The sequence below is a fragment of the Crassostrea angulata genome, chromosome 8 (genome assembly GCF_025612915.1).
Source record: "Crassostrea angulata isolate pt1a10 chromosome 8, ASM2561291v2, whole genome shotgun sequence".
In the NCBI taxonomy this organism is placed as follows: domain Eukaryota; kingdom Metazoa; phylum Mollusca; class Bivalvia; order Ostreida; family Ostreidae; genus Magallana; species Magallana angulata.
This window is the reverse complement of record NC_069118.1, coordinates 54,850,234-54,874,998: the sequence shown is the minus strand read 5'-3', so window position 1 is coordinate 54,874,998 and position 24,765 is coordinate 54,850,234. Positions and strand designations below refer to the sequence as shown.

Genomic DNA, 24,765 nt, shown 5'->3' with positions numbered 1-24,765 from the left:
AAACACTGTTATTCCTATGAATATTCCTACGATTTTACAAACCATTTGTCTTCAAGAATAAATACTAAAACAATGTATCAACAAATTTATTTTGTATCTTTTTACATTATATAATCAACGAAAACCAGAGATTTTGTTGGATGAATAATTATTTTAAAGACAGATGCAGCTACAGCAGATTGCATTTGAATTACATGTAAATACAGTTTTACAATATACATTATATTATAAATAGTGCCTGTTTGGGAGGGTAACTGTTGAAATTGACACCCCGAGAAAACCATTGTCAACCGACGCGAAGCGGAGGTTGACAATGGTTTTCGAGGTGTGTCAATTTCAACAGTTACCCTCCCAAACAGGCACTATTTATTTTATTATACTGAATGTCTTATTTATCAAGAAAATTTTACTGCTTTTATATAGAAAAGAAGTGAATTCTACGGCGAACCGTCCGCGCATAATTTACGCGCATGTAACAATTCGTCGTGTTACCCGTTGCCAAGTGTGTTGCCAACGCCGAGGGTAATAGAACGGATTACCAACTGCGTTTAAACCAATCAGATTTCAGTATTTAACATGAAAGTATAATAAATTATAAATAGTGCCTGTTTAGGAGGGTAACAGTTAAAATTGACATCTCGAGAAAACCATTGTCAACCGACACGAAACGGAGGTTGACAATGCTTTTCGAGAGGTGTTAGATTCAACTGTAACCTTCCCAAACAAGCACTATTTATTCTATTATACTGAATATCCTAATTCTAAAAGAAAATTTCACTGCTTTTATATAGAAATGACGTGAATTGTACGGCGAACCGTACGCGCATAATTTATGCGCATGTACATGTAACATTTCGTTGTGATACCCGTTGCCAAGTGTGTTGCTAACGTTTAAGGTCATAGAACAACTGCGTCTAAACTATAATCAGTTTTCAATATTTAATGTGAAAGTAAAAAAATAGAAAATATACATTAATATCTTAAAATTTATTCTCCAAGAATTCGACATTGATTCGCCACTGTCTATTGCTCAAAATGAAATAAAATAAAACCACCTGATCTCAGATATAAACTTTAATGATAAAAAATATGAAAAAAAATCAGTTTTACTTAAAATATCTGTGAAAAAAAAAATCATCAACTAATCAGTGCAAACTTCGTCATAAAATGGAATAGAATTAAATGAATATGTTTTACAAGTAAATTGTAAGCCTAATCAACGTTAAACCAAAACAGAAGAAACAAACATCTATTTATTCTAAGATAAAATAATTATATGATACATTTCCAGGAAATGTTTTGTTTAGATAAAGGAATTTTGGAAAATGGGATCTCCATCCGGGGTCCTAAGCCACTGGCGGCCATTTTTATCGACGTTGTCCTCATACACCCAACCCGTGACTGAAACACAGACATACGACAATGTTACACGTGTCAAAATCACTCTATAATTATTACTGATTCTAATTAGTTATTAAATACATTTTATATATTATGACTACTGGTAAATATACACAGCACTTTGGTAAAAAAAAAAAAATGAGGAGTAAATTTTAAAGAAGATTGATAGAGATTTAGTGCATTTAGGATGGCTTGGGTAGGTGTATGAATTAAAACTGGTAATTACGATAGCAGATAGCAAAATTTTATCAATGTATCATTACACAAACTTTAAATGATTGTACGCGTACGTTTCTTGTTTCAGAAGGTTCCTTAGATACCAAAGATAAATTATCTACATCATGCATGTAAATCAATTATGAAAAAAAATATCTCTCCCCCCCCTCTCTCTCTCTCTCTCTCACCTGGATCTATGCCTCTGTTCTCATACGTTCTAGCAGACGATTTTCCATCGGAGGCGGAAGTGACGTGGCCATCCTCTCCCGCGTTATTTAAACCTTTTACAACGCCTGCAATAAAAATAATCACACCAATGCCCTACTTTAATATCAAGATATTTTGCTTAATATAACTAAAACTCAACAATAATGAAACAAAACCACTCAAAGCAATAAAATTACGGAGGCAAAAGGGTTTTTAAAATTTTAGTTTAATTTTAATAAATTCCTAATACATGTAACATTGAAGGGAAAATCAAATACACCTGGAATTTTTTATAAAGAAATAAAATACCTATAATTAGTGTTCAGAACAATTTTTACAGATGATGATAAGTTGCACTACGTAATATAAACCTCACCTCTTCTCAATGACGCAATAGACGGCGACCCTTTCATCCCCGCCTTCACCCCTGACGGTGACACCAATCTTTCTCTCCCGCCATCGATGTCGATCTTTGTCATTGAATCTGTGTCCCCATCCGTCTCCAATCCGGATTCTGTCGGTGATCCCTTTAACCGCGCGGATCTGGATCCCGGAGATCCCATTCCGGGAAACACCATCAAAGGTTTTCCAACATTGGTCACGTGTCTTCCCGAGCCAGTGATGTCTTCACCGTCTAGTACAAAAGGCTTCTTCTCTGAAGAGTTTGGATCACCCAGACTTCTGTTGGCCTTGGACTGGACTTTGATGAGTTTAGGTTTCGATTTAGAGGCATCTCTAAACAATTCAATAATTTTATTGATTATATGTATTCCTGAGAGTTGATGTAGTAAAACCTGAACAGATAATCTTAAATTTTAGAAATAGAGCTTGTTGTCTTCATTCATTATCACCTATACCACACTCTGTATGACTTACTCTTTCCTCTTTTTCAACTTTCTTCTCCAAAGAAGGCATAGAATAAGAGCAACAAGCAAGACTAAAGCCAGAATTGAGAAGATGACAGCCAATGCGATAACAAGGCCGGAGGTTTTTGCGCCACCTGAAGCACGTGACGATCCCGTGGGATACACGATGTTTTTCCCCAACGGCTGTACGTCTGTCACCAGCAGGTCTCTCCATGCCTTATCTGCAAACAACCATTAATCAACTATGATTGATTTCATAAAATATTCTACAAAAATTTCAAGCTTTTCATCACAGAGAATCAGACAGCTTCACACATTGCAAACTTATAGCATCATTGTGGGTTATCCATTTGATTCAAAACAATTCGAGGGGACTCAAACGCTGGTTTCTTGTCATGGGCATATGTATAAACCAAAAAAAACTATCTCTAGGTACATATACAATGTAATGTGTTGAATGGATAAAATGACAGGATTTTAAATAGATAAATATGAAGTATGATTGCGGATCTTCACCAGTGCCGTTGATGGTTGGGATGTTGTTTTCGTTCAACTCCAGAGATTCCAGGAACTCTCCGTTGGTCATGAAGGGCTTATCTAGCACAAGGTTCGACTCCCAGTTTGTCAAATCGTTCTTCACTGCGTACACGTATACCACTACAGCTCTATCAAATGAAGATTTATACGGATGATGAAAATGCCTCAATGGAAATCAATCTTCACGATATAACATTAATTCTCAAAAACACTTTCCCTATTTACTACTATTCCATCTATTGGAAAAAATATGACACAAGATTAAAAACAAATTAATTGGTTGACAGTATGTTGTCATTTTTCATCTTTGAAATCAATATGCATGTATATTGCACCGCTGTCACTCACGTATAATATAAGATATGAAATATTAGTAAAATGCTTGGAGAGAGAGAGAGAGAGAGAGAGAGAGAGAGAGAGGTTTTTTTTTTACGTGGTCTTGTCTTCAATGCACCATCGCCTAACGTAAGCACTTGCATAGAATTCCTCTATAGTTGCCTTTATTAATGCCAGGAATTCTCCCTCTTTTCTCAGGTATGTAGACAGTTTCATGGCCAAGGTGAACAGAAGAATTGTTTCACTAGCGTTGAACGAGTCTATTCGAATTTTGGCGCTCAGTGACGTCATCAGACTTGGGGTTCCCAGATCATGCGCACGCACCAAAATGACGTTTCGTGATTCGTTTACGTTCATATTTGTTCTTATCTGTCCTGAAATCACCAATAAACATAAATTATATCATCACATCTTACAATTAACCATATTTCAGAACAATGAAGTATACTTAGTATATTTTATCAAGAATTTTTAAGTAACAAATCAAAATTAGACCTCTTTACACAGAAGACCATAACAGAATTGAATGAATTTCTGAATTGAAATTCAGTAACTCTTTTAAATTACCTGATTCCGGATCCAACAGGAACTGGTTTTCTCCATAAATCGGGTCCATTTCGTACACAACTTCCGCATTTTTCTCTAGATCCTTGTCATATGCTGTAACCGTGGTAATAACATGGTCGCACGCAGGCTCATAAGACACTTCCGCGTTGTAAAACGAAGGCAGAAAAATGGGTCTATTGTCGTTTATATCTTCAATGAAGATAGTGACCGTTGAGTTAGAAAACTGAGCGGGAGTGCCCCCATCAGTCGCAATCACCGACATTGAAATATTGGCATATAACTCCCTATCAAGCTGTTTAAGGGATGTGATGTCTCCTGAGGTGGGATTCATCGAAAAATGCTCGTTAGCAATAGCTCCATCTAGCGAATTCATATCAATGCTATAGGATATCCGGGCATTCGATCCTTTGTCTGCGTCATGCGCTGTGACTGACAAAAGAACGCCACCTACGGCAAAGTTTTCAAGGACTTCTGTCGAGTATATTCTCCTAGTAAAAATCGGCGCGTTATCATTCTTATCCTGAATGGTTATGTTTACTATGGCTTCCGATGAAAGGGATCCCCTGTCTTCCGCAATAACCTTGACTGAATAAAACTCTTCAACCTCGCGGTCAAGGTTAGCTATAATACGCAGTTCCCCGGTCAAGGTATCGACTGTGAACTTTCCACCATGACCTTCCAGGAACGACTTTATTCTGTAGGTAACGATAGCATTATTGCCCAAGTCGCTATCCGTGGCACTAATAGTTCCTATTGAAGTTCCAATGATAGAATTTTCTGGAACAGTGAGGCTGTAAACGTCTTGGTTGAACCTCGGGGTCATATCATTGACGTCAGTCAGGGTCACAGTGGCTGTGATGGTCGAGGACTTCCGAGGAGTTCCCAAGTCTGTGGCTTGAATGACCAACTCGTACAAGGGTTGACGTTCGCGATCTAAATCTGTCGAAATCTGAACGTATCCCCGAGTTTGCTCAATTCGGAAATGGAAGTCGGGGTTTCCCGATATGATGGAATATAAAAAGCGTCCATTGTCCCCGGTGTCCGGGTCTTTAGCGGAGAGAGAGAAAATCAAGGAATGAACGGGCTCGTTCTCCGGGATAGACCTGTCGTAAGTTCCTAGGATAAGCGGGGGGTTGTCATTAACGTCCGTCAGGATAACGGTCAAGGTCACTTGACCTGTTTTAGGGGGGAAGCCTCCATCTTCTGCTTCGATGACCATCTCATAGCTGAAAGTGAAATTGGAATCAGAAATGCTAAAATGATAGTTTCTGAGAAATTCATTAAGTGGATAAAAATCTTAAAGCAGCAGCTATCGCTAAAGCTATATCATCACCACCACTACATCACCGTCAATATCACCATCATTATTATCATCATCATGAAAAATCGATTTGTGAAATAAAAATAGCAATTTCATAAGAACAGTACTTTTTATCATCGTACCTTTCCTGAAATTCTCGGTCCAGAGTATTGATCACAGTGACGTCACCTGTATCGGGGTCGACGTCGAACGGAACGGCGGACGAGGTTCTAAAAGTGAACACATTGTTATTGTCCCTGTCTGAGTCAACGTCTTTAGCTGACACTCGTGTAACTACTTCACTTATCGTTGCGTTCTCCGGGAGAAACTTGGTCAAGGTAGTGGTAGGGAATTCTGGCGCGTTGTCGTTGATATCCTGAATGCTGATATTTACGGTGCATTTATCGGACAGAGGCGGAAGACCAAAGTCGGTGACCTCTATTACCAGAAGCACTGACCTCGTGACCTCATAGTTGACGGGGACCGCTACAGTTATGGTGCCGTCATCAGGATCAATGAAGAAGTGGGAGTTGATGTTACCAGAAATTATAGCGTAACGAAAAACGGCATTATTTCCGACTAAATCCGGGTCTCTTGCTACCACTTTTTCAACGACCGTTCCCACAGGCGTGTTTTCGACATTAGTAAAGCTAAAAAGGGAAAAGAAAAAAATTAATTTATGACAAAATTTGTCTCAACGTTTGAAAATATTTATAGTGAACTAATTTTGTGAAAAATAACCATGATTACAATTAAGCAAGTCTACTAACTTTTCATAAAATAATCATATGAGAGTAAGAAAAAAGTTCTAAAGCTGTAAAAAAGAACGAATTACGCGTAGCTATCCTTGTCAAATGTAGGTGGCTCGTTGACGTCACGCACAGTTACCGTTACCCTCGCCGTGGCAGTATTCTGGCCGTCTGACGCAAGTACTTGTAGGACGTATGATGAAGTCATCTCTGCATCCAACGTCTGGCTGAGAATGATCAGTCCGCTGGACGGTCCCAAGTTGAACGCAGGTTCCGGCGTTCGGAAACTGTACGTCAATTGGTCTAGATCGCCGTCAGTCGCCGTCACCATAGCAACAGTTACGCCAGGCTGCGACGTTTCATTAAGGGTGCTGTAATATAGGCCTATAACAAAAAACGAAAACAAAACGTTTGTACTAGGAACATATTCTCTCTCTCTCTCTCTCTCTCTCTCTCTCTCTCTCTCTCTCTCTCTCTCTCTCTCTCTCTCTCAATGTATATTAAGGATTATATGACGTTTATCGATAACATATTCAGTTTTGTTGTTTTTTAAATTTCCGTTTGTGAATTTCCTTTGGTAATGATTAGATACCAATCAGTTCCATTAGACAACTTACCTGTGTCAGTAAATACAGGTGGAAACTCGTTAACATTTACGACATTTATCGCCATGGTGATCATCACAGGGACCGCGCCTCCGTCCATCACAGATATATCAAGTTGGTAAAAGGGTTGCGTCTCGAAATCCAGGGGTTCTAAAACATCAAACAAACTAGGGGTTTAATTTATTCATAAATGTGACGCAGTTTGAAATCAAATTAAAAACAAAACCATTTGCGTATCTCTCTAACATTGCAAACAATTCTGAAATTGTTTTCTTTAACGTAGATGGATGCCAACTGCATTTAATGGTTCAACTGAAAACTAATCTAATGTACATAGTACATGTAATTACTTTTTTTACACTGATGACCGATGAAAACTTTGATTAGAAAATATCAACCAATCTAACTACGTTTTATTTTCGATTATACTCCAGCCTAATAAAATGAAAAATTTACCTTTGAGTACAACCCGAACTTTATTGGCCGCATCAAGTAAATCAAAGGGCGATCCGGAAGGATTGAGGTCAAAGGTCAAACCGTCGCCGTCGGCATCCTTACACTGTATATCTGCCGATATCACGGAGTTTACATCTAAAAACAATTATAAAGGACATCATTATAATAAACCTACTTTTTCATGCATATATGTAAAAAAAAAAGATTACAATTGGCTTGGATTATTATTTTTTGGTAGACTTGGAAAAAGTTTTCTGTTAAAAAGTCTTCAAATACGAGACATCTTAGAATATACCATAAACATCAGATCATCATCATCATGAGGTAAATTAAACATTTTAGTCGGTAATTCAATACGTCTTTTGAAATTACCATGAGGATGATATCAATGCAATATGTAGTCAATGAACTTTATGCTCTTAAATTCTTTCAAGAGTCATCTGCCCTTAATTAGAATTAGGAAACAAAAACATACGTACGTGCAGTAAAGAATTTTTTTTGTCATTTAATAAAAAGGGAAAGCTTATGTATTTTTTAGCAAATTCTTTGTGAACAAATACTTATTTACTTTTATTAAAAAATAATTATATTTTCCCCAAAGAAATGTTCTTATCCCAATGACTTTGATATTAGCTTTAGAACTACCGTATATTTGGGCGTATCAAAAATGTTCAACATACCAAACTTGTGAGCATTAAAAAATTATTTGATCAATCTTTTAAATCATACTAAGACTCTAGTTACTAAACTGCATGAGTCTATTAGATGTGAAATATGATAGTTATGAGTGGAATACTTTGACACCCCTCCTTATTGAAATCAAATAAAGGTACATACCTATATGTTTATCTAAATGTATATTATGTTCTTTGATTAAGTACTAAATACAACTGTATGTGGAACATACCAGTATCTTCTGGTATATTATACCCCTCGGAGTATGTTGTACATTCCGGTATGTTGTCATTTTCGTTGACAACTGTAATGGTAACAGTCCCTGTGCCCTGGGAATCAAACAGAGTTTAATGACTTGATTTAAAAAAATAATAACATTTGGTTTTCAGCTGTTCATAAATCAAAATGACAAGATGATTAACTTTAAGTTCTTCCTCTCTTGTCAATTTAAATGTTGTTCAAAATCATATTTATATAACAATGTGCTTTGTTTTGGGAGGCTGCGGACTTGAAATACATGTAATCGAAAATAGACCTACGTCCGTCAGACACTGCTACACTTCAACGATAAAGAGGTGGAAATGTGGAATTTTTTAAAGCAACATACAGCAGAAATTCACACGTGATACTGAAACTCTGGAGATAAAAAAGATTTAACTTTAGCCGCCTTTGCCATTACACATCTAAGTAATATTATTATGAATCCGATAACATTTTAAACTAACAATATTTGTCTCCATTACTAGACACGTCATTTATCTTAAAAAGCAACGCCAACTAAGGTCAACCAGCGCCACATACTTTAAGCCCCGTTTCTAGCTGTACATGCCTTGAGTCCATTTCTAGCGGCACATACTCGAGCCTCATCGCTAGCAACACTGCCTTAAGCTTCTTTCCTAGCAACACCTACTGTGAAATTGAGCCTCATTTTAGCAACAACTTTCATTTGAAATTAAGTTTCATTTCCAGCAGGTCATACCTTGAGTCTCATTTTTTTAACACATATCTTCAGCCCTGTTTCCAGTTGCACATACATTAAGCCCAATTGCTAGCGTCACCTACCTTGAGGCCCCCGCCGTCTATTGATACGACTGTGATTAGGTAGGACTTAATTGACTCGTAATCCAGCGGTCTCGCAAGCTTTATGCTTCCAGTTCTCTCCTCCACCAAGAAATAGTCCCCTCCGCCATTAGAGACTAATCAAGAAGAAAAGAAACAACTAATAACCTCAACTACTTCAAATTCTTTGAACATTAGTTCCAATTTTATTTTGGCGTAAACTCTATTTATATTGTTATAAAAAAATTCAAGAGAAGTTTACCTGAATTGATTTCATAAGAAACGATGCCGTAGGGCGTTTGATCTGGATCTTGCGCCGTGTAGAGGACGATTTCAGTACCCACCGCCTGACTTTCCGGTACCTGTATTGTAGGATTGGTTAAGAACTCCGGAGCCTTTGTGTTGTTTTTGATTACGTAGATTCGAAATAAAGCATCCGTTGACCTTGACCCGTCACTGACCCTGATTGTCAGAAGGTAGTCAAGGGGATTTTGGTTGGCATCGAGATCTAATTGTTATATAGTTATCTATTATTATATCATATACAATATCAGAATATAATCAATATTATATCTTAAAATCAAATAATCTATATTGGGTTATAATACAAGTAATATCCAATAAAAACCACATTCATTATCCTATTTGATTCAAATGCAATTAACTTTTTTTTTTTATATCAGACTATATAAAATATCTTGATAAATAAATTCAATATTAAAATATAAACAACAATATTGAAAAAATAAATCCATTGCAATGGTTTACTGGTCTCCTTCATAAAACCTAATTATATAATTTTATCCTAAATCAAACTATATCCAATTCTATAATCAAGATCAAATTAAAAAAAGTTACATATTATTATATCCAACTAATGATTATTTTCATTCGAAATGATATCCTATATCATATTCAATACAAATCACATCAGATACAAACCACATGCAATAAAAATCACATTCAATGAATATCTTCTACAATAAAAATCATATCCTATTTCATTTCGTTTTGAAAGATATATCCAATCCATTATTATACCTACAGCAAACGTTGCAAAACACGGTAATTTCAATAAGAAGAGATATGAACCTGATTTATAGAATATGGATATAAGTATGATTATTGAGCTTTTTGATAAAAGAGTTCAAATTTCTGACCTTTCTTGAGCTGGACTGTGGCCCCTGGTCCCATTCTGAATGCCCCGTCAACATCCCCGCTGTCTATAGAGTAGGTCAGGCTATCCCCATCCAGGTCCGAACAGGTCAGGGTTTGTATCTAAATATGAATAAGTAGAGTGTATTATACTGTGTTTTTTAATAATTCACTCTCTTTTATCTATTTCTCTTTCTATTCCGAAAACACTGTGCAAACTACATGTACCTATAGCTCCCCTCCTTCACTCTATTTCCCTAAAAACATATCACTATGTTTACCAAAACCAGTAGAATTCTCTCTCTCTCTCTCTCTCTCTCTCTCTCTCTCTCTCTCTCTCTCTCTCTCTCTCTCTCTGTAACATCTCACCGTGGTCCCAGTCAAAGCCAGCTCGTCACCCATAGTCACATGATAGACCGTCGGAGTGCATTGTGGGTAGTTATCGTTCACGGGATCCACATTTATAACCACATCCTCTGTGACAGTCCTGTCTCCATCAGACAACTGAACCTTCAGTGTGTAGGAGGTCCGGGTCTCGAAGTCCAGTGTACCGTTTGTAAAGATCCGTCCCGTGCTGGGGTTGATGTCAAACTTACCGTCCTCATTGCCAGCTGAGACAGAAAGAAAAGTCATTCATCAGTTTGATTTTGAGTTTAATAACCCCGGTGTATTCACGCGGAGAAAGTTTACTCCAAAACATGTTATACTTTCTCTGTTTATATATTCATAAGTAATAATTTGACTCTACAAGATCTAATGCTCTCATACTTTCTCAGTATATATTAATAAGTATTTCTCACCTGTGATAGAGAATAAGATTTGGCCGTGAACCCCGAGGTCCCTGTCCTCCCCACTGAGCTGAATGACATTGTATCCAACACGTGCATCCTCCGGAACCTAATAAAACAAAAAACAAAAAAACAGGAGCATCAGACAAAACCGTTTCTTACAGAGAAAGGTGCGAACAGGTTTTTCACCAGAGGCAAAATGGGCACTTACAACCCCAAGGTAAGTTTGGACATAACACATTTATCCAATGGATTTGAGTGGGGTGGCTTTTTATCAAACCCGAGAACGGAATTGTTCCCCAAGGGGTTGCCCGAGGGGAATAGTCTGTTTGATGAAAGAGCTACGGTAACCCCCACTGAAAGATCACCATTGGATAAGCATTTTGTTACAACGGCGGACATATATTTATAACTTACTGTTATCATATTTAGTAAGTAACCATCGCACGCTACTGAGTAACTGTTTTGTTATGTTGTATATTTTCTGCTTGATTATAATTTACGGGGGAAATCAACATTTTCAACATTAAATTTTAAACTTTACTTCATCAACACAGTAACTTATTGGATAGAGCTCGTACCTTCTGCTCTCAATACTTTCATCTGTGTTGTGGGACTATTTTGTGTTAGAGACAGTCAACCAATCAAATTACAGGAAAGAAAAAAAAAGCGTAAACATTCCGAGGAGTGGATAGTACAATTCCGAGGAGTGGATAGTTCAATTATACCCCGGTGTTTAATTTTGCTATACATGAACAAACTTTAACTATGAAAAATAACTAAGTATTTTAGCTTCCGAAGTATGATTAATCTTTTTATACAATTTAATTTGAGAAACCTAATTTGTGATTTACATCTTCAAGAACCAGTATAGGGATATAATTTTTGTTCTTGAGGGTGCAGATTAAATGTACAAGTTTTAAATACAATGATTTTATATATTATGAAGTAGTGCTAGAACTAATAAAAGTTTACAACATATGATTTCTGTGTGAGTTATGAATCGTAAAGCATTTTAAAGTAAGAAAAAGGGGGTTTCTTTACTTTAATAATATTTAGAGCCTCCTTAACGCATGGATATCGATATTTTCCTTTTTTCATAAATACTATAACAAACCTATACTGAGCTATCGAGATATCGATACAGTGATTCACCTGAGATTAACGAGATACATGTAATGAGATAGTGAGATATTGATTCATCAGTCGATTTGATATTATTGAGACTCACGTTCTGAAATATTGAGATATCGATTTAATCGACCGATCAGATATTATTGAGATACATGTAAACATTAGTGGGATATCCATCCATTGATTGACCTGAGATTATTTAGATATATGTACTGAGATAGATATCGATTAATCGATTGATCTGAGATACCATACCGATGCTGTAAACGGCGCTCCAACGAACGTTGGTGAGAATTCGTTCACGGGGTTAATATACACAAATACGGTGGCCACGGCTGTGTACTGTCTCGTTGCATCTGTGGGGTCTGTCCCATTCACCTGTAGTACGTACACAAAGTTCACGTCCGCCAGCGCCTCGTAGTCAATGCCATCAGAGGATGACGTTCTGATTTCGTTGTTGGTCAATGTAAACTTGCTGTCGGAAATCGCAAGCTCACAGTCTACATTACTGGGCGTCTTGCAATCGAGGGTTGCTACCAATTCATCTGAAATAAATCAACGTTAAGCATTTCATCTTCTTTTTATAAGTTACATTTCATAATTACGCCAAATCAACTTAAAAAATATTTAAATTTGCAAATATGTATCCTCATATGAACCTATAGAATAGCGAAAACGTTCAATTTTGTATGAACGTTTTTGTTACGTCAGAATGATCATTCCATGCGCTTAAGGCTTGTCGCATAGATTATTGTAAATATAAAATCTCTTATTTTAACAGTTATGAACAATTTTTCTTTTTCAAACGTACATATAAGTAAAAAACAACAATGTTTAAAAGTTCACCGGTATATGAAATTGTTTGGTACGTTATCAAATCTACTGAGAAGCCCTTCGGGCTTCAGGGGATTTGATCACGTGACCAACCAACTTCATATCCCTATGAACTTAATTTTAAATTGCTGTTTATTTCTTAATAAAACAGGCAGTATATTATATCCTGAGAATAACGACTAAACACAAGTATCGATTCGTATCTCTAGTCGAGCTTTCCAAATTCTGGCAAAACGAAACTTTTAAATAGTGTAATTGTATTTTAAATCCATAAATTAAAGATAGGATACAGTGGTAGCAACGTTATTGTTGACAAACGACACGCACGATTCTGATACACGAACGATCACGCACGATACACGAACGATCATGCACGATACACGGACGATCACTAACTTACTGAATCTTCACGATACACGAACAAAAACGATAAAACACGCAATAGAACGATTCCACACCATTAAACACGCAAAATCAAAATTAATTTTTAAGATTAGAATTAAGGAAACGTATTACTTTAATTTGTATTGCTTTCTGTTTGTGTGTTATTGAAAAGCGGCATGTACTTTAGTCATGCACTGTTTTGTATTTTACGAATTAACATTTTTACACATCCATACACAAATATAAAGGATTCACACACAAATTAATATTTTGTCTGCTTAACAAATATTAACTTCAATCATAAGTTAAAGAAAATTACGTGTAATTGAAATGAAGATAATGCATAAACTACACGAAATTATTTACATACGAGTTGACTGTTTATGTTACTAGTATTTAATTCTCTTACGTACGATATAATTATGCGTGATACAGGTAAATTTGTTACCTTGATCCATAGAATTTCGATTTTTCACATCCAATATTTTCATTATGTACAGTTAATAACTGATTTATTTCTATTTATTCTAAATTTTAAAGCGTCTAAATAAATTTTATTTCAAACAAATGTTTACACCATCTACTAGATAATAATGCGTATCGTATTCTCATTTGAAAGAAAAACGTTTGGAATAATCGTTTAGTTTAAAACGGGTAATGGGTAAGCTTAGCCGCTTTCATTCAACGTGTCGCTTTTGCTTATATGATTGAAATTATTTGACAAGACACAATTGATGCTTGATATAGGCTGATTGTTAAATTAAGCAAAACTAACTCGACCGAACAAAGGATTGAATGGGCTATAGAAATTAAAAAAAATGTATTTAAGGACGAAAGAGAGAATGAATGTTAACAACTGTCAATGTTCTTATATAATAAAAAGTTTTAAATTCACATTGTTTTACAAAAACTACTTGTCTTTGTTTTAAGAATAAATCCTGGCATTCCGTAAAAAAAGTTACAAAACGAAAAAACCGCACGATCACGCACGAACACGCACGGTAAAAAACGCAAACCAATTTTCCTGATACACGCACGATCCCGCACGTTACACGAACGATCGCCCACGTTACACGAACGATTTAACACGATTGGCTTGTCAACAATAACGTTGTTACCACTGTAAATATTTTTATCAGAAATGAACTCTTTCTTTCTCTCTCTCTCTCTCTCTCTCTCTCTCTCTCTCTCTCTCTCTCTCTCTCTCTCTCTCTCTCTCTCTCAAAATATTCCTCAAATCAAATTCTTCAAATTCTGAGAAACTGGAGATAATTAACTGACTTACCTCTTGATTCTTCCTGAATATGAACAACAATGACATCTTCTGTGAATGCTGGCACGCGGGCTCCATTACTGAACTCTGGTAATGTAAAAACAAACAAACAAACAAAAACCAAGCGCACAAACAAACCGAACTTTAAGCCAAAAAAAAAAAACCTCTCTAAAACGCAAAACATGATTTTTTTTAAATGCTGATGATAATGACAATGATCGATAAAGTAAATATGCATTAGAAATTTTTTCCCAAAATATTTGTAAATTACAGTTTAGTTTGTCGATGATTTGGAAATGAACGATCTCTAACAAAATTCTCTTAACACTCACTCGCTACGTATTTTAAGGAAATCGAATAGATAAGAGGTATCTTAAAGTTGAATTTGATCAAAAGTCGCATTTGTTAGAATTGTCGTCAAAATTTGTAATTTCCTTTTCCACGGTCAACGCAAACAAAACTGATAATTCTTTTCGAAGTTGAAAAAAATATTTTCTGTGTTCAAATAGTATTACCTTGCTAAATTTTGAGATGGCATGGCAATTTAAACGAGAGAGAGAGAGATAGAGAGAGAGAGAGATAGAGAGAGATAGAGAGAGAGAGAGATGAATATGTCCCCAGAAATTAAAATTCTTGAGAATTGAAATTATTTGCACATGAAAATTAATATTCAGATTTGTGTTAAGGGCAACATACTTAGAGAGAGAGAGAGAGAGAGAGAGAGAGAGAGAGAGAGAGAGAGAGAGAGAGAGAGAGAGAGAGAGAGAGAGAGAGAGAGAGAGAGAGAGAGAGAGAGAGAGAGAGAGAATTAGTGCCTCTTACCTATAACAAATAGCAAGAGACATGAATAAACTGGCCAACTGGTCTTCATCTAGCTAGAATTCTAAACCTCTTAACAATAAAACGACTGTTTACGAAACTATTTCATGTTGAAAACAAGTGTCATAAATGGACTACATGTGCCGAATATTAAATTCCACATCGAATACAAGATTTTATGATATCGATTCAAAGCGTAATTTAAAACAAAGAGAAAGGCGCGAAGACACATTAAAATGTTTCTTTTGAGTGAAAAGTAAATGAAAATTTAAAACGTGACGTTACTGTCACTGAAACTTTAATATTCAAAGTCTGATTTCATCTGATTAGAGTCTCACGTATATCTTACGAGTTTTCGATAGATGTAGAAATTTGGTTCTCGGTAAATCTCACTCTGTCAATGTATGCATTTAAAAAAGATTGTTTTTGAGAAGTTCCATTATTTTATTTTCATTAGATAACAACCCAGCAGTGTTTCTGTCGACGTCATTTTACATGATATTTACATGTTGCTTTATTTACAGACATGTCTAGATCTGTATACATCCATACAAGTGTGACATGGAAGATACCTGTATTCTCATTGTTTGGTTCTGTATATTTATTTAATTTGATTTATACGTCAATGGCATGTTTGCATTTAAAAAAGATTGTTTTTGAAAAATTCCATTTTTATTTTCATTAGATGACAATCCAGCAGTATTTTTACTTATTCTTTACAATCAAATAATTAATTTGTAAAAGAAAGGTGTAGATGTAAACAATTAAATGCTTTCTTTGATGATTCATAGGGGTTATGAAGGTAGGGATCACTGCAGAAAAAATTGACATAACCCGCTAATGTGTGTTATATATTTCTTTTGTAATGTCGGCATCTTCATATCCCATATGAATCATCAAAGAAAACATTGTATTGTTTGAATGTAAATATAAATGCTTTATCTGGTCTTTAGTGTACAACGAGCATCTGTATTTATTAAAACATTATCGTAATTGAAAAATCATTTTTTGGTTTAATGTTGGTTTGGTGTTTCATTTGGATATGAAGGTACAGGTTGTAGCCAGCATTTCAGGAAAAAATATATAACCCGCATTTCGGAGTGTGTACAATTTTTCTGTAGTGCTACCTACGTATATCGTGATAGTCCGTATAATACACCATACATAGCATTTTGCAATATTTTCATCTATCTTTTATTTGATCAATAATCAGTATTTTTATTCAGGTTGTGTGGCATTGAAAGACAAAAAATATTCACAGTCGACTCACTCTGAAACTCCAGTGGCCCACGTAACAGTTTTGATTTTATATGATTCGGATTTTTAAAAGAGAACATCTTTCACCATCGATACAGCGTTATTTTAGAAGAATCAAAAATTAATTGCATATCAATTACCTTTGAAATGTAATATTAATGGGTACCTTTTAAAGAAACGCAAATAGACAAAACGAATCTATGTTTCTAATCATTATATTCAGTGAACCAAAAAAAAACAACAAACAAACAATTTACAGTTAAGAGTTATCAATAAAGTCATTTTATATCTTAATTTTTTTATATTTAATAATCTAATTGATAGTTAAAACATAAACCAAAATATTGAGGGTTTTTTTCCGATATAGTCTTGAATATGAAGTTTATTTAAACATTCTTATTAGTGATTGAATAGTAAAATACATCTCAAATTCGTTTTTAATTTGCGGTTACAGGGAGATAACTCACACATTTTCATTGTGACGTAACACCAACTACCCTTTATTTCAGTTATGACGTCAAACTTTATATGACACAAGCATTTTAGCAATTTCCACGAAAACGAAATCCGCATCATATGGTTTTGAATAGTGTTTTAGAAACATCAGATTACACATATTCTAAGATACGTTTTTCCTGAAATCGGTGGACTTGGAAAGGTTTCAAATAAGATGTTTTCGTTTACATAAAAGTAGTCCAAAATTAAGACTTTTGTTGCATTTTATTCTATTTTTAGATAGTTCATCAGAAATTAATAAAAGGGAATCATGATATTAATAGTGATATTATTTTCGAACATATAAAATGTACATATTTTAACGAAATTGTTTACATTTCATCAAAATAAAAATTGGAAATCATGAACTTTGACCTTTTGTAGTTATAAAACGGGACGGGCAAAATTCATTTGAATTTCATGAGAAAAAAGACTTTAGTATAGTGAACAAAATGGTATGTAACTTTGGTACAACCTCTAAGAAATGCAAGCCGGCAACCTTACCTTAAGGACTCTCAACGAAATGAAGACATTACCAGTAAATAATAGTAAGTCTGAATGATCAATTGAATAATTACAACAGCATCACTGGCAATAACAGATCTTAAACTTCTTAGAGTCTTTTATACTCTGTCCCAAGATATTCTGGATTTACATTTGGCTTAATTGCTTGATATTCATAAATACCTCAGGTTCAAACGATGTTCATTCAAAAGTATGAACAATTTCCAAGATTTCTTGGTCGAAACGCCCCTGATAGCATATCAGGTTTCAATACAATGCTAAAAAATGTGATGTCTACGGAGATTTTGTATTGCAGCAAGCCCGGATGATAACGTTGAAAAATTGCGCGATGCATTCCGAGTGTATTCCGTATGGAGAAAAGATGTAAACATTCCCCATTATAAATCTCCGTAAGGAATCTGTTTTCGTTCCTGTGAATTTTTCCGAGTGAAAGATGATAATGTGTCAATGAAATTATCTTCGAAAATATCCCTTTCAACTATTTCAATTGCACTTCTTTCACAGGTATGTGTATTTTTTTTAAAAATCGTCAAAATGTGCTGCATAAATATCTTGGGACAGACTTTAAATAATTGAATAAAATGTCATGATACAAGACATGATCGAATCAATTCATAGTTAAGTTACAGCTACAAGTATCTAAGCACATTTACTCTCTCATTATGTCTCTGAAACATCTTCTACAATTCCCCCCTGAGCTATGAAACTAGTTCTATTTTCACCATAGCTATATTTAAAGTTCGTCTTTACCCGGTGTATCAATTGGTTGGTAGAATCTGCCGGAAAAAAGAATGACGTCATTAACCGAATCTCGAATAAAGAAAAGGAAGGGATGGTTTGCTCTAAACTCTGGTGTTATTTGTATGGAGCGCTTTGCCATCTTCACTGCCGTGGCAGCGGCGGCCTCTGACCCTTCTTCGTTCACCTCCACGAACGCTTTGTGGAACACCTCGCTGATATACACATCTTTGCCTTTGTCCATTCCAGAAAAGTCCGCCTTATTCTCGTCAAAAGCAGACGACATCCCCATAGCTGATAAGTAGGGCCTCAATTTAAACGTACTCTCCATTTTGAACTTTGGAAGATACACCTCGACCTTTTTCTCCATGAGACTGCCGATGACGTCATTGAGGAGACGTTCGGATAACTTCTTTTCAAGATCATTTAGTCCATCCACAGCCATTGGTAGAAGGACAAGCATGCTTAGTTTGTCACCTTGGTATGGAATGTCAAGGGCGTTCATTTGCATATCAGGTAAATAGCAGAATCTAAAAGAAGCTTTCTGGTACATCATGTCAGTCATGTATTTATCCTTTTCGTTTCGGAATTCCATTTTCTGAGTGTTCTCGGATTGAAATTTACTTTTCCAATTCCCTTTGAAGTAGATAGCATTGATGAGGACCATGAATGTTAAGGCATCTAGTGCGTCTGCTGGAACCAGATTCTGGATTTTGTTTTCTGTTTGTTGACTAACCCAAGAATTTATTTTCGAACTCGCTACTGCTGATTGAGAGAAGTCCATTGATTCTGCTGTTGTCTTGAAATGCTTTTCACATTCTATCATGAATGTTTCTTCAGGCTTAAACCTCAAGCTTTGGTATATCTTGTTTGCTGTTTTGAGGGTAATGTCTCCGGTTTTCTTAGACAAATACTCCAGATGACCCCCAAAAGCTGAGTGGGTTTCTTTTCCCATTTTGTCAAAATGAAGAACTTGATCCATTTCTTTTAGGGTATCTGTTCTCGCTCCTAAGTGAACCATGGCCAAAGCAGTGGAAATGCTAAAAGGCGAATAAAAAACGTTCGATGCCTGTGGCAACTCTTTCAAAAGACTCAACATGAAAGCCTTGTTGGCATCGCCAAATGCGCTTGCGGTCTCTTTATTTCTAAAGGGTTGACTAGTCGCCATTGCTGTGTATATACCAACACAAACAGAAAGAATCACAATCAGCAGAATATCAGTCTGTAACATCTACCCAGCAGTTCTTCTTTATATTAAGTTTCACCTGAAATCATTGAGAATACAATTTTTTTTAACAAAACAGCAATTAAGCATTAGCTCATTAACTATATTTTAATTAAGCAGCATGATGTTTTACAAAGCAGAGTGAAACGTGAAATACTTGTAAAGCATACAGGAAATGCGATTTTGAATTAGAACAATGCCATATATATAGTTGTTTATCCTTTTACGTCCATTTGAGATCATTTTTTACTTGAATTTAAACTGGAAAATTGTATCCATGGCTCCAGTTAATCTGATTTTTTTTTATTAACATAAGGAGTTTCATATACATGTATGCAAGATTTGAATCCAATGCTCAATGGCCAAGCTGGTATGGAGGACCCCCCCCCCCACGAACTTCTCTTCACAAAATTTGTAGGCATTTAAATTAATCTGGCATATGTCCACAATGGAAATAGCTCTAGCCCCGATAGTCGATTTAAAGACAAACGTACGAATTCATTCAGCCGAGTACTTTTATTTGTTTACGGTTGATTAAAGATGGGTACAGGCCGTCGTAGATAAAATGTTTACATCGCATTTTAAATAGTTACCGTTTACGTGTATAGAATTGGAAATGCTATTTGATCTGCACACGAATGAACACTTCTTGTCGTAATTTCCCGGTTCTAAGAAAACCGACCAAGTCTCATGATAAATACTTACATGAAACAATTTTCTCCAAGACTGCAAAATGACATGACAACGAACTAGGACAACTCCAGATTAACTTCCAGGTCACGTGGGAAAAGGTATGAAACTCTCGATGGGTCTCTATCTAATATAATTTAAGCTACATGTTAACCGGTATATTTATAAATAAGCACTCGATATATCTGACCGTTAGCTTTCATTATTTTACTGTGACTTGTAGAATCACATTAATATGATCCAAATCATGACCTTGGTATTCTTGTTAAATCACAAGAAAAAATATACTCAAAATGAAAACTATGTACATATGTATTAACTTTATAATACATGTTTGTTTGTGCTTGCTTTCTTTTTAAAATGTTTAATACCGGTAGTTATAATTCACATGATTTGCTAAAATTATATCATTTACATGATTTGCTTAAATTGTATTATTAACACGATTTGCTAAAATTTATCAGCAACAATGATAAAAACATTTTGATACTCTAGTATATAAGCAAGCTGAGAATAATAGCCAATTTTGCCACATATGATTTGAAAAAAATCCATGTAAATAACTTTTCGTTTGTTAAGAGAAATAGATAATTTAAGATTATTAATAAAATCAATTTTATTACAAATTTAATTAATGTTTACAAACACTGTACAGTAATGTAACGTAAAATTTGAATATGCCCTATTTAAGCTTTAATTTTCTTCTTTCTTTCTTTTTTACAATAATGGAATAAAGTACTATATTACTAGTACATGTACATGTGTATTGACAGACATGCGTGTAAGAATAAGAAGAAACTTGTTCATGTTTACACATTTATCCTTCTTTTGTTTTGAACTACAAAATAAACATTTCCCGTGTAGGTACAAACATCTATAGACGTGTTGATAATTAACATTTTTTATTTGTTTAAAAAGAAAACAAAGCAGAGAAAACCAGCTGTAACAAAGCCAAATTGAAAACACACACAACCAACAGAGAAGACGTTTGTGATGGACAGGAACAAAAGCAAACTTCTCAGAATTAAATGATAAAATATCGGATGAAATGATGATCAACAGAAATCAGATATTATTGTTTAGTCAGGTATATATTCTGCTACGCAATTATAAAATGTATTGCGAAGAAATTTCTTGATTCATATTTTTTTATGAGTATATATGTCACGATGTGAAATTTAATTTTTCGGACTTGTTTAATTATTGTACATGTGTAAATTAACTTTTTCGGACTTTGCATTAATTGCTACAAAAACTGTTCTTCTATTTTGACAACTGTTTTGAAACCGTTTTAAAATCCGCGCAGCCTTGATCCCACCTGAGACACAGTCAGAGATGGACACATCATCCTTCATCTTATTAATCCTTTTATGTACATGTTGCTTAAATGTCATGATTGTACAACTGTTCATGTGTATTATTTACCATTAGAGAACTATCTGTTGAATGGAATTTTGTCATCTTCACCCCTATTTCAATTTTGTATAGGCAACAAATAATTTATAAGTAACACACCGGTACATTTCAAATTCTTATATCTTTTGCCTTCATATAAAACAAATTTACCAATTAGATCAAACAATATTATAGAGACTTGTTTTCACCAGTCTAAAAAACGGCCTTGGGACCCTTCACGTACTGCAGACAATAGCTTTTGAATTGAATTTTCTCATCTTCTTTCCTATTTCAATTCTGTATAATAGGCATGTAATGATTTATAAGTTACATACATTAAGTTTTCATATTCTTATATCTTTTTGGTTCATGTTAATAAATTTTAAAACAATAAAGCAATATAGTTTCTGTCAGTCTGAGACACGACCTTGGGACTCTTCACGTACAGCAACAAATAGGCCTTAACCATGGTGATCAGGTGACGAATAACATCATCCCAACTGGCGGGAAAAGATTCCAAGACATAACCTTTAACTTCTTAAGGTCAGTGAAATAATTTAATATGTAATTATAATAAAAACCAGTGCCAAATAAATTCCTATTAAGATAATAGCAATGTTGAGAATATTTTGTCTCTTAAGTCTGTGAAACATCTCCTACTATACCTCGTCAATCACCATAAAAACCCTCCTGATCTGATAGGAAATTCTTCACAATAGCCATATTTATGGTACGTTCTTACACTGGTTGGTAGAATCTGCCGGAAAAAAGAATGACGTCATTAACTGAGTCCCGAATAAAGAAAAGGAAAGGATGGTTTGCTCTAAACTCTTCTGTTATCTGTACACAGTTTGTCCCAAAAATCACTGCTGTGGCAGCGGCGGCTTCTGACCCTTCCTCGTTCACCTCCACGAACGCTTTATGGAACACCTCGTTGATGTATACATTTTTGCTATTGTCTATTCCGGAAAAGTCCGCTTTATTCTCGTCAAAAGCAGACGACATTCCCAAAGCTGATAGGTGGGGCCCCAGTTTAACCGTGCTTTCCATTTTGAACTTTGGAAGATGCACCTCGACCTTTTGCTCTCTAAGATGGCTGATGACGCCATTAAGGAAACGTTCTGATAGCTTCTCTTCAAGATCATTTAGTCCATCCACGGCCATTGGTAGAAGAACGAGCATGCTTAGTGTGTCACCTTGGTATGGAATGTCAAGGGCGTTTATTTGCATATCGGGTAAATGGCAGAATCTAAAAGACGCCTTCTGGTACATCATGTCAGTCATGTATTTATCCTTTTCGTTTCGGAATTCCATTTTTTGAGTGTTCTTTGATTGAAATTTACTTTTCCAATTCCCTTTGAAGTAGATAGCGTTGATGAGGACCATGAATGTTAAGGCATTAAGTGCGTCTGCTGGAACTAGATTCTGGATTTTGTTTTTTGTTTGTTGACTAACCCAAGAATTTATTTTAGAACTCGCTTCTGCTGATTGAGAGAAGTCCATTGATTCTGCTGTTGTCTTGAAATGCTTTTTACATTCTATCATGAATGTTTCTTCAGGCTTAAACCTCATGCTTTGGTATATCTTGTTTGCTGTTTTGAGGGTAATGTCTCCGGTTTCCTTGGACAAATACTCAAGATAACCCCCAAAAGCTGAGTGGGTTTCTTTTCCCATTTTGTCAAAATGAAGAACTTGATCCATTTCTTTTAGGGTATCTGTTCTCGCTCCCAAGTGAACCATGGCCAAAGCAGTGGAAATGCTAAAAGGCGAATAAAAAACGTTCGATGCCTGTGGTAACTCTTTCAAAAGACTCAACATGAAAGCCTTGTTGGCATCGCAAAATGCAGCGGCAGTCTCTTTATTTCTAAAGGGTTGACTAGTCGCCATTACTGTGTATATACCAACGGTTGAACACAAACAGAAAGGAACACAATCAACAGAATATCAGTCTGTAACATCAACCCAGCAATTCTTCTTTATATTAAGTTTCACCTGAAATCATTGAGAATAAAATTTTTTTTAACAAAACAGCAATTAAGCATTAGCTCATTTATTATATTTTAAGCAGCATGATGTTTTACAAAGCAGAGTGAAACGTGAAATAGTTGTAATGCATACAGGAAATGCGATTTTAACTTAGAATAATGCCATATATATAGTTGTTTATCCTTTAAACTTTGTTTAAACTGGAAAATGTATCCATGGCCCCAGTTAATCTGAATTTTTTTATTAACATAAGGAGTTTCATATACATGTATGCAAGATTTGAATCCAATGCTTTATGGCCAAGCTGGTATGGAGCACCCCCCCCCCCCCCTTCCGAACTTCTCTTCACAAAATTTGTAGGCATTTAAATTAATCTGGCATATGTCCACAATGGAAATAGTTCTAGCCCCGATAGTCGATTTAAAGACAAACTTAGGAATTCATTCAGCCGAGTACTTTTACTTGTTAACGGTTGAATAAAGATGGGTACAGGCCGTCGTAGAAAAATGTTTACACTTTTAAATTTACGTGTATAGAATTGGAAATGCTATTTGATCTGCACACGAATGAACACTTCTTGTCGTAATTTCCCAGTTCTAAGAAAACCGACCAAGTCTCATGATAAATACTTACATGAAATAATTTTTTATAATACTGCAAAATGACATGGCAACGAACTAAGAAAACTTCCAGATTAACTTCCAGGTCACGTGGGAAAAGGTATGAAACTCTCGATGCGTCTCTATTTAGTATAATTTAAGCTACATGTTAACCGGTATATTTTTCAATAAACACTCGATATATCTGACCGTTAGCTTTCATTATTTTACTGTGACTTGTAGAATCACATTAGGATTATCCAAATCATGACCTTGGTATTCTTGTTAGATCACGAGAAAAAAAATACTCACAATGAAAACTCCATACATGTGTATTAACTTTATATACATGGTTGTTTGCACTCGTTTCTTTGAAAATGTTAAATACCGGTAGTTATAATTCACATGATTTGCTAAAATTGTATCATTAACATGATTTGCTTAAATTGTATTATTAACACAATTTGCTAAAATTTATCAGCAACAATGATATA

At 35.2% G+C, this 24,765-nt stretch overlaps 2 protein-coding genes and 1 long non-coding RNA gene across 3 annotated transcripts; 1 reads left to right on the top strand and 2 right to left on the bottom strand.

Moving 5' to 3' along the window:
- Positions 1 to 440: 440 nt before the first annotated feature.
- On the bottom strand, positions 441 to 24,397 carry LOC128159537 (protein dachsous-like). Its single transcript, XM_052822644.1, has 21 exons — positions 24,306 to 24,397; positions 18,389 to 19,641; positions 14,555 to 14,629; positions 12,307 to 12,596; positions 10,930 to 11,026; positions 10,499 to 10,740; positions 10,135 to 10,252; positions 9,237 to 9,482; positions 8,978 to 9,111; positions 8,148 to 8,244; positions 7,241 to 7,375; positions 6,797 to 6,934; positions 6,266 to 6,563; positions 5,574 to 6,080; positions 4,131 to 5,356; positions 3,661 to 3,937; positions 3,207 to 3,355; positions 2,701 to 2,911; positions 2,201 to 2,559; positions 1,806 to 1,910; positions 441 to 1,401 (listed from the first exon to the last, which is right to left on the bottom strand). The coding sequence occupies exons 2-21, from the start codon at positions 19,605 to 19,607 to the stop codon at positions 1,304 to 1,306; spliced, it is 6,021 nt and encodes a 2,006-aa protein (XP_052678604.1). The 5' UTR covers positions 19,608 to 19,641; positions 24,306 to 24,397; the 3' UTR covers positions 441 to 1,303.
- On the top strand, positions 19,718 to 22,081 carry LOC128159538 (uncharacterized). Its single transcript, XR_008240156.1, has 2 exons — positions 19,718 to 20,392; positions 21,210 to 22,081. It is a non-coding gene; the product is annotated as an uncharacterized LOC128159538 (long non-coding RNA).
- Positions 22,230 to 23,644, bottom strand: LOC128159536 (serpin B3-like). Its single transcript, XM_052822643.1, is given in 2 exon segments — positions 22,230 to 23,597; positions 23,600 to 23,644. Coding segments are annotated over 2 exon segments (1,218 nt in total). The 3' UTR covers positions 22,230 to 22,424.
- Positions 24,398 to 24,765: the final 368 nt, after the last annotated feature.

Excerpts from the sequence above, each read along its gene's own strand:
- LOC128159537 (XM_052822644.1), bottom strand. The coding sequence starts at position 19,607 with ATGTTACAGACTGATATTCTGCTGATTGTGATTCTTTCTGTTTGTGTT. Across the intron at positions 2,912-3,206 it reads CCCAACCATCAACGGCACTG|ATAAGGCATGGAGAGACCTG; the intron begins GTGAAGATCCGC and ends GGTTGTTTGCAG. Across the intron at positions 2,560-2,700 it reads AAGTTGAAAAAGAGGAAAGA|AGATGCCTCTAAATCGAAAC; the intron begins GTAAGTCATACA and ends TGAATTGTTTAG.